The sequence below is a fragment of the Hippopotamus amphibius genome, chromosome 2, assembly GCF_030028045.1.
Source record: "Hippopotamus amphibius kiboko isolate mHipAmp2 chromosome 2, mHipAmp2.hap2, whole genome shotgun sequence".
In the NCBI taxonomy this organism is placed as follows: domain Eukaryota; kingdom Metazoa; phylum Chordata; class Mammalia; order Artiodactyla; family Hippopotamidae; genus Hippopotamus; species Hippopotamus amphibius.
Window position 1 is genome coordinate 188457619 of NC_080187.1, and position 12537 is coordinate 188470155.

The window sequence follows — 12537 nt, forward strand, 5'->3', positions numbered from 1 at the left end:
GTTTCTGTTTTATCTTGTTTGTTCATTTGTTTTGTTTTTTAGATTCCGCATATAAGTGAAATCATACAGTATTTGTCTTTGTCCTGTCAGACTTATTTCACTTAGCATAATACCCTCTAGGTCCATCCACATTGTTGCAAATGGCAAGATTTCATTCTTTTTTTATGGCTGGGTAGTATTCCACTGCATGGGTGGGGCTGAATCCCTGCCTAGCTAGCTGCTCGGCCTGAGGCATCCTGGTACTGGTGCCAAGAGGCTGGTAGGTGGGTCCAGTCCTGGTGCTAATAAGCTAGAGGGAGGATTCCAAAATGGCACTTGCCAGCACCAATGTCCTTTTGGTAGGTGATTCTCCAAAGTGGATGCTGCCAGCATCTGGTCCCCAGGGTGAGCTCCAGTTGCCTCCTGCCTCTCCAGGAGGCTCTCCAAGATCAGTAGGTGAGTCTGACCCAGGATCCTTTTAAATTACTGCTTCTGTCCTGAGTCTCAGTGTGTGTGAGATTTTGTGTGCACCCTTTAAGAGTAGACTCTATTTCCCACAGCCCTCTGGGTCTCCCGAAAGTAAGCCCCACTGGCCTTCAAAGGCAAATGTTTTGGCGACTCATCTTCCTGATGTAGAACTCCCCCTAATGGGGGGGGGGGATGGGCGGTGATGTGGGCTCAGACCCTGTGTTCCTTGGGGAGAGCCTCTGCAATTACAATTATTTGTGGGTCACCCACCCCCGGGGTATGAGTCCTGGCTACACCATGTCTCCGCCCCTCCTACCCTCTCATTGTGGTTCCTTCTTTATGTCTTTAGTTGTAGGAGATCCTTTCTGCTAGTCTTCAGGTCTTTCTCATCAGTAGTTTCTCTGTAAGAAGTTGTAATTTTGGTGTGCCTGTGGAAGGAGGTGAGCTTAGAGTCTTCCTACTTCACTATCTTGGCCACATTACCCCATTTTTCTTTTAAATAAAAGAGGTTACATTTATAAACACTTTAAGATAACTTGGGAAATATGCAATAAAAAAGAATGAATCCTTCAAATTACAAAGATTTTGCTAATATGCAAACTGCCAGTGCGTCTAATTTTGGCATATCCAATCCACTTAACTGATTTAAATAGTAATTTTTCTAACAAAATTCAGTTGGAGAACCAGTGATATATTTATGCCTTTGACAAAGATAACAAGTACGGTATTGCTGTGGTTGAGAAAAGAGAATGTAAATCCTGGCTATCTTACTGTTCTGGCTCATCAAACTCAAAAGTCATGTGAGGTTCTGCCGTTTCCAGTGAGGGTAGGCAAATGTAATAGCAGGCATACTGGGTTGACACATGTTTTATCATATAAATGGTCTGGTGGTTCCTCTTCATCTCCATTAGGAAAATATATAGAGAATAATAGGTTTTAATAGAAATCCTTATATGCAGGCAGTTTAGAACCTCTGAGCAACTTTTATGTCCAGGTACAGAGCCATTTACATAGCTTTTATTGTGCTTTTTGTCCACACTTTCAGTCCATATGCTGTCCTATCTATGCTTCCCATTTGTCCAGGCATTTTAGTTCCAGGTCAGACTCTGGCAATAACACTGGTTGAAATTGTTCTAGGTCTTCTGTGGACTTTTGTTTGACCATGCGTAGTAGGCTGGCCTTTAAATCCCCATGTTTTCATGATGCCTTGAAAACTTTTACCAGTATAGTTTTTGTTGTGACATTCATATACTGTCTGGGAGGAAATGAACAGCACAGCGAGGAGTGCCTGCTTTTATGACAGCCGTTGTCTGTTGCATGAAAGGTTTTAACTTTCCATACTGGCAGCAATCCGAGCTCTCAGTAAATTTCCAATATAGATGTAGATTTACAGAAATGTGATACAGTTTTTCCTCCTACAGTTAGGGCTGCCATTTTCCCCTTATGGTTTTCCTTTGGAGTATATTTTAGGATGTGACAGTTTTGTATCTGAAGTAATGTGACCATGTGCTTTTGACCATCCTTGGTCCATAAAGGCATCATGCCCAGCTTCAGTGTGATAAGGCCAACTTTAAGGAACCTGACTCCCAAGAAGGTAAAGGCCATGGTTCATCTTTCAGAGGACACAGTTTACTTACTAATTGGGCTTTATTTTTATCAGAGATCAACTGCTTTACAAATGGGACATTTTCTTTGCAAAGGTGCTTATCCCACCAAGTACAACTCTTGCTGTAGAGACTTCTAACCAAAAGCCAGGTGTTTCTTCTATTCCGCAAGCCTTGAGCAGCACCCAGGCTGCCTGTGCCTCAGCCCAGTACCTGTGCCGTGGTTTGTGTCTGCAGCCTCCAACCAGGCATTCTGTGGCTGGGGAGGGGTCCTCCTGAGACACTTCTGGGTGCCTCACCATTCTGTTTTCAGGGCTTCCCTGTCATGGGTCAGACATCTGGGAGCCATTCAACAAACAATCTGCCAATTAGAACTTATTCCTCTTGCTTAACCTAAACTTTATGCCCATTGTAGCTCTGCATATCCCTCACCTGCGAGCCCCTCACCGTTCCACTCTTTGATTATATGAATTCGACTGTTTCAGATACCTGATATAAGTGGAATCATTCAGTATTTGTCTTTTTATGACTGGCTTATTTCGCTTAGCATAATGTCCTCAAGATTCATGTATCTTATTGCATATTACAGAATTTCCTTCTTTTTAAAGGTGGAACAGTATTCCATTGAATGTATATATCACATTTTCTTTATCCATTTATCTGTCATTGGACATTTGTTTCCATGTCTTTGCTGTTGTGAATAGTGTTGCAGTGAACATAGAAGTGCTAATATCTTTGAGCTCCTAATTTCCATTCTTTTAGATAAATACCCAGAAGTGGGATTGCTGGATTGTATGGTAGTTCTATTTCAGATTTTTTGAGGACACTTCATATGGTTTTCTATTGCAGTTGTACCATTGAGCATTCCTACCAACAGTGCCAGAGTTCTAATTTCTTCTGGTTTATCCAGTTGGTGTATAGCTGTTCATAGTAGTCTTTTATGATCTTTTTTATTCCCATGGCATTAGTTGTATGTCTTTTTCTTCCATTTATGATTTTATTTATGTGCATCTTTTCTTTTTTTATTTTTTTTATTTTTTATTTTTAAAAAAATTTTTTTTAGGGGTACACCAGGTTCAATCATCTGTTTTTATACACATATCCCCGTATTCCCTCCCTTCCTTGACTCCCCCCCCTCGAGTCCCCCCCACCCTCCCTGCCCCAGTCCTCTAAGGCATCTTCCATCCTCGAGTTGGACTCCCTTTGTTATACAACAACTTCCCACTGACTGTTTTACAGTTGGTAGTATATATATGTCTGTGCTACTCTCTCGCTTCGTCTCAATTTCCCCTTCACCCCCCGCCCCCTCCCATACCTCGAGTTCTCCAGTCCATTCTCTGTATCTGCATCCTTCTTCTTGTCACTGAGTTCATCAGTACCATTTTTAGATTCCGTATATCTGAGTTAGCATACAATATTTGTCCTTCTCTTTCTGACTTACTTCACTCTGTATGACAGATTGTAGTTCTATCCACCTCATTACATATAGCTCCATCTCATCCCTTTTTATAGCTGAGTAATATTCCATTGTATATATATGCCACATCTTCTGTATCCATTCATTTGTTGATGGGCATTTAGGTTGCTTCCATGTCCTGGCTATTGTAAATAGTGCTGCAATAAACATGATGGTACAAGTTTCTTTTGGGATTATGGTTTTCTTTGGGTATATGCCCAGGAGTGGGATTACTGGATCATATGGTAGTTCTATTTGTAGTTTTTTAAGGAACCTCCAAATTGTTTTCCATAGTGGCTGTACCAACTTACAGTCCCACCAACCGTGCAGGAGAGTTCCCTTTTCTCCACACCCTCTCCGACATTTGTGGTTTCCAGACTTTGTGATGATGGCCATTCTGATTGGTGTGAGGTGATACCTCATTGTGGCTTTGACTTGCATTTCTCTGATGATGAGTGATGTTGAGCATCTTTTCATGTGCTTGTTGGCCATCTGGATGTCTTCTTTGGAGAAATGTCTATTTAGGTCTTCTGCCCATTTGTGGATTGGGTTATTTGCTTTTTTGGTATGAAGCTGCATGAGCTGCTTGTATATTTTGGAGGTTAATCCTTTGTCCATTGTTTCATAGGCAATTATTTTTTCCCATTCTGAGGGTTGCCTTTTAGTCTTGTTTATGGTTTCTTTTGCTGTGCAAAAGCTTTTAAGTTTCATGAGGTCCCATTCGTTTATTCTTGATTTTATTTCCCTGATTCTAGGAGGTGGGTCAAAAAGGATGTTGCTTTGATGTATGTCATAGAGTGTTCTGCCTATGTTTTCCTCCAGGAGTTTTATAGTGTCTGGCCTTACATGTAGGTCTTTAATCCATTTGGAGTTTATTTTTGTGTATGGTGTTAGGAAGTGTTCTAATTTCATTCTTCTACATGTTGCTGTCCAATGTTCCCAGCACCACTTATTGAAGAGGCTGTCTTTTTTCCATTGTATACTCGTGCCTCCTTTGTCAAAGATAAGGTGCCCATATGTGTTTGGGCTTATTTCTGAGTTCTCTATTCTATTCCATTGATCATCCTTTCTATATTTGTGCCAGTACCATACTGTCTTGATCACTATGGCCTTGTAGTATAGTTTGAAGTCAGGAAGCCTGATTCCACCAACTCCATTTTTCCTTCTCAAGATTGCTTTGGCTATTCGGGGTCTTTTGCGTTTCCATACAAATCATAAGATTTCTTATTCTAGTTCTGTGAAAAATGCCATTGGTAATTTGATTGGGATTGCATTGAATCTGTAAATTGCTTTGGGTAGTACAGACATTTTCACGATGTTGATTCTTCCAATCCAGGAACAATCCAATCCTCCATCTGTTTGTGTCATCTTTGATTTCTTTCATCAATGTCTTAAAGTTTTCTGCATACAGATCTTTTGCCTCCTTAGGCAGGTTTATTCCTAGGTATTTTATTCTTTTTGTTGCAATGGTGAATGGGAGAGTTTCCTTAATTTCTCTTTCTGCTCTTCCGTTGTTAGTGTATAGGAATGCAAGAGATTTCTGTGCATTAATTTTGTATCCTGCTACTTTACTAAACTCATCAATTAGTGCTAGCAGTTTTCTGGTAGAGTCTTTAGGGTTTTCTATATATAATATCATGTCATCTGCAAAGAGTGACAATTTGACTTCTTCTTTTCCAATTTGGATTCCTTTGATTTCTTTTTCTTCTCTGATTGCTATGGCTAAAACTTCCAAAACTGTGTTGAATAATAGTGGTGAGAGTGGACACCCTTGTCTTGTTCCTGTTCTTAGAGGGAATTCTTCCAGTTTTTCCCCATTGAGAACGATGTTGGCTTTTGGTTTTTCATATACGGCTTTTATTATGTTGAGGTAATTTCCTTCTATGCCCATTTTCTGGAGAGCTTTTATCATAAATGGATGTTTAACTTTGTCAAAAGCTTTTTCTGCATCTATTGAAATGATCATATGGTTTTTATCCTTCAATTTGTTGATATGATGTATCACGTTGATTGATTTGCATATATTGAAGAATCCTTGCATCCCAGGGATAAACCCCACTTGATCATGGTGTATGATTTTTTTAATGTGCTGTTGCAGTCTGTTAGCTAGTATTTTGTTGAGGATTTTTCCATCTATATTCATCAGTGATATTGGTCTGTAGTTTTCTTTTTTTGTGACATCTTTGCCTGTTTTTGGTATCAGGGTGATGGTGGCCTCGTAGAATGAGTTTGGGAGTGCTCCGCCTTCTGCAATATTTTGGAAGAGTTTGAGAAGGACAGGTGTTAACTCTTCTCGAAATGTTTGATAGAATTTGCCCGTGAACCCATCTGGTCCTGGGCTTTTGTGTGTTGGGAGATTTTTAATCACTGCCTCAATTTCCGTACTTGTGATTGGTCTGTTCATGGTTTCTATTTCTTCCTGGTTCAGTCTTGGAAGATTGTATTTTTCTAAGAATGTATCCATTTCTTCCAGGTTATCCAATTGATTGGCATATAGTTGCTTGTAGTAGCCTCTCATGATGTTTTGTATTTCTGAGGTGTCCGTTGTTACTTCTCCTTTTTCATTTCTAATTCTGTTGATTTGCATCTTCTCCCTTTTTTTCTTGATGAGTCTGGCTAATGGTTGATCAATTTTGTTAATCTTCTCAAAGAACCAGCTTTTAGTTTTATTTATTTTTCTTATGGTTTCTTTCCTTTCTTTTTCATTTATTTCTGCTCTGATCTTTATGATTTCTTTCCTTCTGCTCACTTTGGGGTTTCTTTGTTCTTCTTTCTCTAGTTGTTTTAGGTGTAAGGTTAGGTTGTTTATTCGATAATTTTCTTGTTTCTTAAGGTAGGACTGTATTGCTATAAACTTCCCTCTTAGAACTGCTTTTGCTGCGTCCCATAGGTTTTGGGTTGTTGTGTTTTCGTTGTCATTTGTTTCTAGATATTTTTTGATTTCCTCTTTGATTTCTTTAGTGATTCCTTGGTTGTTTAAGAGTGAATTGTTTAGCCTCTATGTATTTGTATTTTTTGCAGTTTTTTTCCTGTAATTGATATCTAGTCTCATGGCGTTGTGGTCTGAGAAGATGCTTGATATGATTTCAGTTTTCTTGAATTTGCTGAGGTTTGATTTGTGACCCAAGATGTGATCTATCCTGGAAAATGTTCCGTGTGCACTTGAGAAGAAAGTGTAGTCTGTCGTTTTTGGATGGAATGTCCTATAAATATCAATGAAGTCGAGATGGTCTAATGTGTCATTTAAAGCTTGTGTGTCTTTATTGATTTTCTCTTTGGATGATCTGTCCATGGATGTAAGTGGGGTGTTCAAGTCTCCCACTATAATTGTGTTCCTGTCGATGTCCCCTTTTTTAGCTGTTAGCATTTGCCTTATGTATTGAGGTGCTCCTATATTGGGGGCATAGATATTTACCATTGTGATATGTTCTTCTTGGATGGATCCCTTGATCATTATGTAGTGCCCTTCCTTGTCTCTTTTAATAGTCTTTACTTTCAAGTCTAATTTGTCTGATATGAGTATTGCTACTCCAGCTTTCTTTTGACTTCCATTTGCATGGAATATCTTTTTCCATCCCTTTCCTTTCAGTCTATATGTATCCCTTGGTCTGAAGTGGGTTTCTTGTAGGCAGCATATAGAAGGGTCTTGTTTTTGTATCCATTCAGCCAGTCTGTGTCTTTTGGTTGGAGCATTTAATCCATTTACATTTAAAGTGATTATTGACATGTGTGTTCCAATTACCATTTTCTGAATTGTTTTGGATTTGTATTTGTAGGTGTTTTCCTTTTCTTGGGTTTCCTACTTAGAGAAGTTCCTTTAGCACTTGTTGTAAGGCTGGTTTGGTGGTGCTGAATTCTCTTAACTTTTGCTTGTCTGGAAAGCTTTTGATTTCTCCCTCAAATCTGAATGAGATTCTTGCTGGGTAGAGTATTCTTGGCTGTAGGTTTCTCTCTTTCAGGACTTTCAGTATATCCTGCCATTCCCTTCTGGCCTGCAGAGTTTCTGTAGAAAGGTCAGCTGTGATCCTTATGGATTTTCCCTTATATGTTGTTTGTTGCTTTTCTCTTGCTGCTTTTAATATTTTTTCTTTGTGTTTAATTGTTGTTAGTTTGATTAATATGTGTCTTGGTGTATTTCTCCTTGGGTTTATTCTGTATGGGACTCTCTGTGCTTCTTGGACTTGATTAATTATTTCCTTTCCCATGTTGGGGAAGTTTTCCACTATAACCTCTTCAAATATTTTCTCAGACCCTTTCTTGTTTTCTTCTTCTTCTGGGATGCCTATAATTCGAATGTTGGTATGTTTAATGTTATCACTGAGGTCTCTGAGACTGTCTTCTAATCTTTTTATTCTTTTTTCTTTTTCCTGCTCTGTGGCAGTTATTTCCCCCATTCTATCTTCCAACTCACTTATTCGTTCTTCTGCCTCAGTCATTCTGCTGGTTATAGCATCTAGAGTATTTTTAATTTCAGTTATTTTGTTATCCATTGCTGTTTGTTTTTCTGAGTTCTTATGAACTGTTTCTTGTACTTTCTCTATTTTGTTATCGAGATTTTGTATCATTTTTACTATCATTACTCTAAATTCTTTTTCAGGCATTTTTCCTATTTCCTCTTCATTTATTTGGTGTTGTGGGTTTTTTTCCTGCTCCTTTGCCTGCATGGTGTTTCTTTGTTTCCTCATGGTTGCCCAAACTTTTGGGGTTGCTTGTCCTGGCGATAGAGGTGTTTATAGAAGACTGTCCAAGCCTCAGACTAATGTCCAAGTATTGGATTAAACGAATATTGAGTCTAGGAAACACATACATGTATAAGACACACAATTACTGAATCCGTTAGGACATAAGGCTCTAGAAAGACCTGACAGAACCCCAGTGTGCTATCAGATATTCAAAGAGAAACCCAGCAGAAATTGACAACTGAAACAGAACAAATCAGAGACAAAAGCAAAAGCAAACAAACAACAAATAACACCCTACACATACAAACATCAATCCAGGGAGATTTTGTAAGCTAGGATCAAATATAGAAAAGAGCTGGAGTACCACCAGAGAGAATGGAGATTCTCAGAATGTACTAAGAACTAAGATAAAGACAAAAGCCTAATATTAAATACCAAGGCAGTGCGTCATCTGGAGAATAGAGCAAGGAGTCTGAGCAGACCGATAGTGTTGCTTATAAGTATGTTAAAATAAAATAAACTTAAAAAGGCTGGAAGAAAGGGGAACAGAAGAGCGTAATGTGGTTGGAAATATGCAAATAAAAAGAAAGGAATAGAAATGTATAAAAGATAGTGATGAAAGGAAAGTATGAGAGATATTTTGTCTGTACTACCAAAAACTTAGCTAGATATAGAAGTATATAAAAAGGCAAAAAAAAAAAAAAAAAAAAAAGAGAATAAAAAATATCATTAAAAAATTATGTTATAAAACTTGTAGATCCCTTAGGGCTAAGATCGTATTTAATAAATCAAAAAAAAAAAAAAAAAAAGAGAGAGAGAAAGAGAAAGAAAAAAAAAAATCCAGAACTGATCCCAGAATGGACCAGTTCAGTAGGTATTGATACTACTATTTCTGTTTCCTTAGCATCTCAGCTGTAAGTGTCTTCTCCTTGCCTTGGGTTTTTTTTGCGTTATTCTGTGACCAGCAGAGGTTCCTTTATTGTTCGTCTGTAAGCGTCAGTGTGTGGGGAGGGAGAGGGTACAATAGTGGCTCCTTCTCCTGGGAGTGAGTGAGCAGTGGCGCACTGTTGTTTCAGTCAGGCTTGGAGGTGCCTGTTGCAGAGGGTGCTGGTGGCTCAGGCATAAACAGAAAGTCTTAGAGTTGGGCCTCTCTCGGGGTTTTTTTCTTTTTGATGCTTTTTTTTTTTTTTTTTTCTCTCGGCAGCCTCCCTGCTGCTGGCGTTGCAAGGGGTTTTAATCTAGCCCCGCCCGAGTGCCTGAGGGTGCTTGTTATCCCTGAGCGCCTTAGGTGGCCAGCAGGGCGTCTCTCCACTGCCTGTTGCAGAGGCGCCGAAAGAGAGGGAGAGGCTACGCGCGGCTCCTCCCCCCCGCCCATGAGCCTGCAGCCTCCAGCCGCCATCATGGCCGGGCAGCTCTCAGGGACGGGCACTCCTCTCCACGGACCCCCTCCCTCCTGTCCTCTCGGTCCATCACCCTACCGGCAACAATGTTTCTCACCCTGAACCAACTCTCCGGTTCCCACGCTCCCGCTCCTGGACCCTCCGTTCAGCTGCGGATCGATGTCTCGGTCCGGGAACACTGAGCTGCGCTGCAGACCCTCCGTATGTTTCTCACTCCCTCCTGTCTGCCACAGCTCCGCCGCTTCACCCTCTTTGAGCCCTCGTAGATGCCTTCCTACTGGCTATGTCGGGCTCCCCGCGGTCCTTTCTGGTGTCCGAGGCCATCTGCTGGTGTTCAGCTGGTTCTCTGTGGGAATTACTGCGTCCTTCCGTGCATTCCCAATGCATCTGTGGAGAGGGATGCACTCCACGTCTCTCTACTTCGCCGCCATCTTTTCTCCCCGGCAAGTCATTCTTTGCATCTTTTCTTTTTACCTTACTTAGTCTAACTAAGGGTCTGTTGATTTTATTTATCTTCAAAAAATCCATTCAGTTTTGTTGATTTTCTTCTATTTTCTGTTTCATTTATTTTTGCTATAAGTTTTGTTATTTCCATCCTTTTACTAACTTTGGGTTTAGTTTGTTCTTTTTGTAGCTCTTTGATCTGTAAAATTAGGTTGTTTATTTGAGATCTTTCTTCTTTTTTTTTTTTTTTTTTTTTTTTTTTGGCACACGGGCTTAGTTGCTCCGTGGCATGTGGGATCTTCCTGGAGCTGGGATCGAACCTGTGACCTCTGCATTGTCAGGCAGATTCTTAACCACTGCGCCACCTAGGAAGCCCCATTTCTTCTTTTTTAATGTAGATATTTATCACTATAAATTTCCCTCTTGGTAATGCTCTTACATAGTTTTGGTATGTTGTGTTTTCATTTTTGTTTGTCTTGAGGTATTTTGTAATTTCCTTTTTGATTTATTCTTCGATCCAACGTTCAAGAATGTGTTGTTTAATTTCCACATATATGTGAATTTTGTGGTTTTCATTTTGCTATTTATTTCTAGTTTTTTTTTTCATTGTGGTTGGAAAAAATACTTGGTATATTTCAATCTTCTTAAATATGTTTAGACTTGCATTGTGACCTAATATGTGACCTATCCTGGAGAAAGATTCACGTGCCCTTGAGAAGAATGTGTATTCTGCTGCTGTTGGGTGGAATGTTCTGTATGTTTCTGTTAGGTCCATTTAGTCTATAGTGTTATTTAAATTCTTCATTGTCTTGTTGATCTTCTATCTGGATGTTCTGTCCATTATTGAAAGTGGGGTATTGACATTTCCTACTACTGTTGTATTGCTGTCTATTTCTCCCATAAGTTCTCTCAGTTTGATTGATATATTTAGGTGCTCTGATGTTGGGTTCAATATATATGCACCCAGCATCATGCTGTTATGCAGGAATCCTGCTGCTATATAAGAAGTGCAGCTACCCTGGGGCCACTGTGCTAGAGGAGCCATGTGTAGATGCTCTAGTCAGCAGTGCCCACTTAGCCTTGTCTTCTATCCAAGATACTAGATATATGAGTGAAGCCCTCTTGGACCCTCCAGATCACTCCATTTGCCAGATGAATGCCAAGTGTCCTTTATCATTGCCTCATTGAACATATTTCTTCAGCTAAATCCTGCTTAAAATTACCCATAAAATTGTTTCGGGGTAGTTTGTTATAGAGTAACCAATAACCAGAACAGGGACCATAGACCCCTGTTATCCCTATTTCAGTCAAGTTTTTGGGCAAATTAAGCACAGTTATGGAGTCAGTTTATCTTCCTTTACTTCTTTCTTTTTTCTTTCTTTTGCACTGAACTTTAGATATTAAAATTTTTTGATCCTTTTGATTATTAACAGTAAATATACATGTAGTTTTATCTAGTTGTGATCCATTTATACCTATTATTTTCTTCTCCTTTATAATTTTATTTTATCTTATATTTTCATTATATTCATAGTTATCTGGTTTGTATTAAATGGCTATATCATATTCTAGATGCCATAGTAGGCTTAATGTCTCTATTTTATTGGGTATTGAGAGGTTCCTCCTCTCTAGTTTGGGGTGTTTCCACATAGACTGATCATTTTTGTCAATATCCGTGTCAGTATCCTTGTCCTCTTCCCTGGGGCTTATAGCTTGCGGTTAGGTGAGGGCTTCTGGCTGAGTTCTGGCCAGTAAAATGTAAACAAAGTAATATGTGCCACTTCCAGGCCTGTCCTATGAGAAGTATAAGTAATTGTCATTTTCCTTCCTGGTCTATCAGGGAGGTATAGAGAACTAAGTTTCTAGAGGAAGGCACAGACATACAATGGAAGGAACCTGGGTTCCTTCTCCCACCACATGATGACCTCTACAAGCTGTATGGTGAAGGGGAAATAAAGTTTTATTTGGTTAAGACTTAGAGACCTTAGGGTGCATTTGTTATAGTAACTTATTATTTACCTTAACTAGTATGGGTATTTTATTTTATTTATTTATTTTTTTGGCCACACTCTTTGGCTTGTGGGATCTTAGTTCGCCAACAAGGGATTGCACCTGGACCCAGGGCAGTGAAAGTGCAGAGTCCTAACCACTGGACCACCAGGGAATTCCCTAGTATGGGTGTTTTAAATGCCTCTGCCTCCATCGTTTACCCAGCTGGTAGAGTCAGTAGTACTGAGTCCTTCAAGTAATTACTACATCTTTGTCTGTTTCATTTTCAGTAAGTTAATTTTAGGGTTCCTGCTAGTATTTTAGAATTTTGAAAGAAAAATTTCACTGGCTTGTCAAAGCCAAAGTTCTGTAGTGTCTTTATGTAAAACAAAACAAAACTTTGAATTATAAGCTTATGTCTTAAAAACAGGGCTGCTACCAATAAATAAATAAATACATACATACATACATACATACATACATACATACATACATAATAAATAGGGCTGCTAGGG

At 39.3% G+C, this 12537-nt stretch overlaps 1 protein-coding gene and 1 pseudogene across 8 annotated transcripts in view; one reads left to right on the forward strand and one right to left on the reverse strand.

Moving 5' to 3' along the window:
- Positions 1–303: 303 nt before the first annotated feature.
- The window catches only part of BLOC1S6 (biogenesis of lysosomal organelles complex 1 subunit 6), a 61870-nt gene continuing 49636 nt past the window's right edge, over positions 304–12537 (forward strand). For all 8 annotated transcript variants that reach the window (XR_009051354.1, XR_009051357.1, XR_009051355.1 and 5 more), the window contains exon 1: positions 304–435. Coding sequence is in view for 4 of the 8 variants with exons in the window: in XM_057722151.1 (XP_057578134.1) it covers positions 309–435 (127 nt within the window). In the remaining 4 variants the exon portion in view is untranslated. The remainder of the gene's footprint in view (positions 436–12537) is intronic.
- On the reverse strand, positions 1244–2303 carry LOC130846683 (39S ribosomal protein L3, mitochondrial-like; annotated as a pseudogene).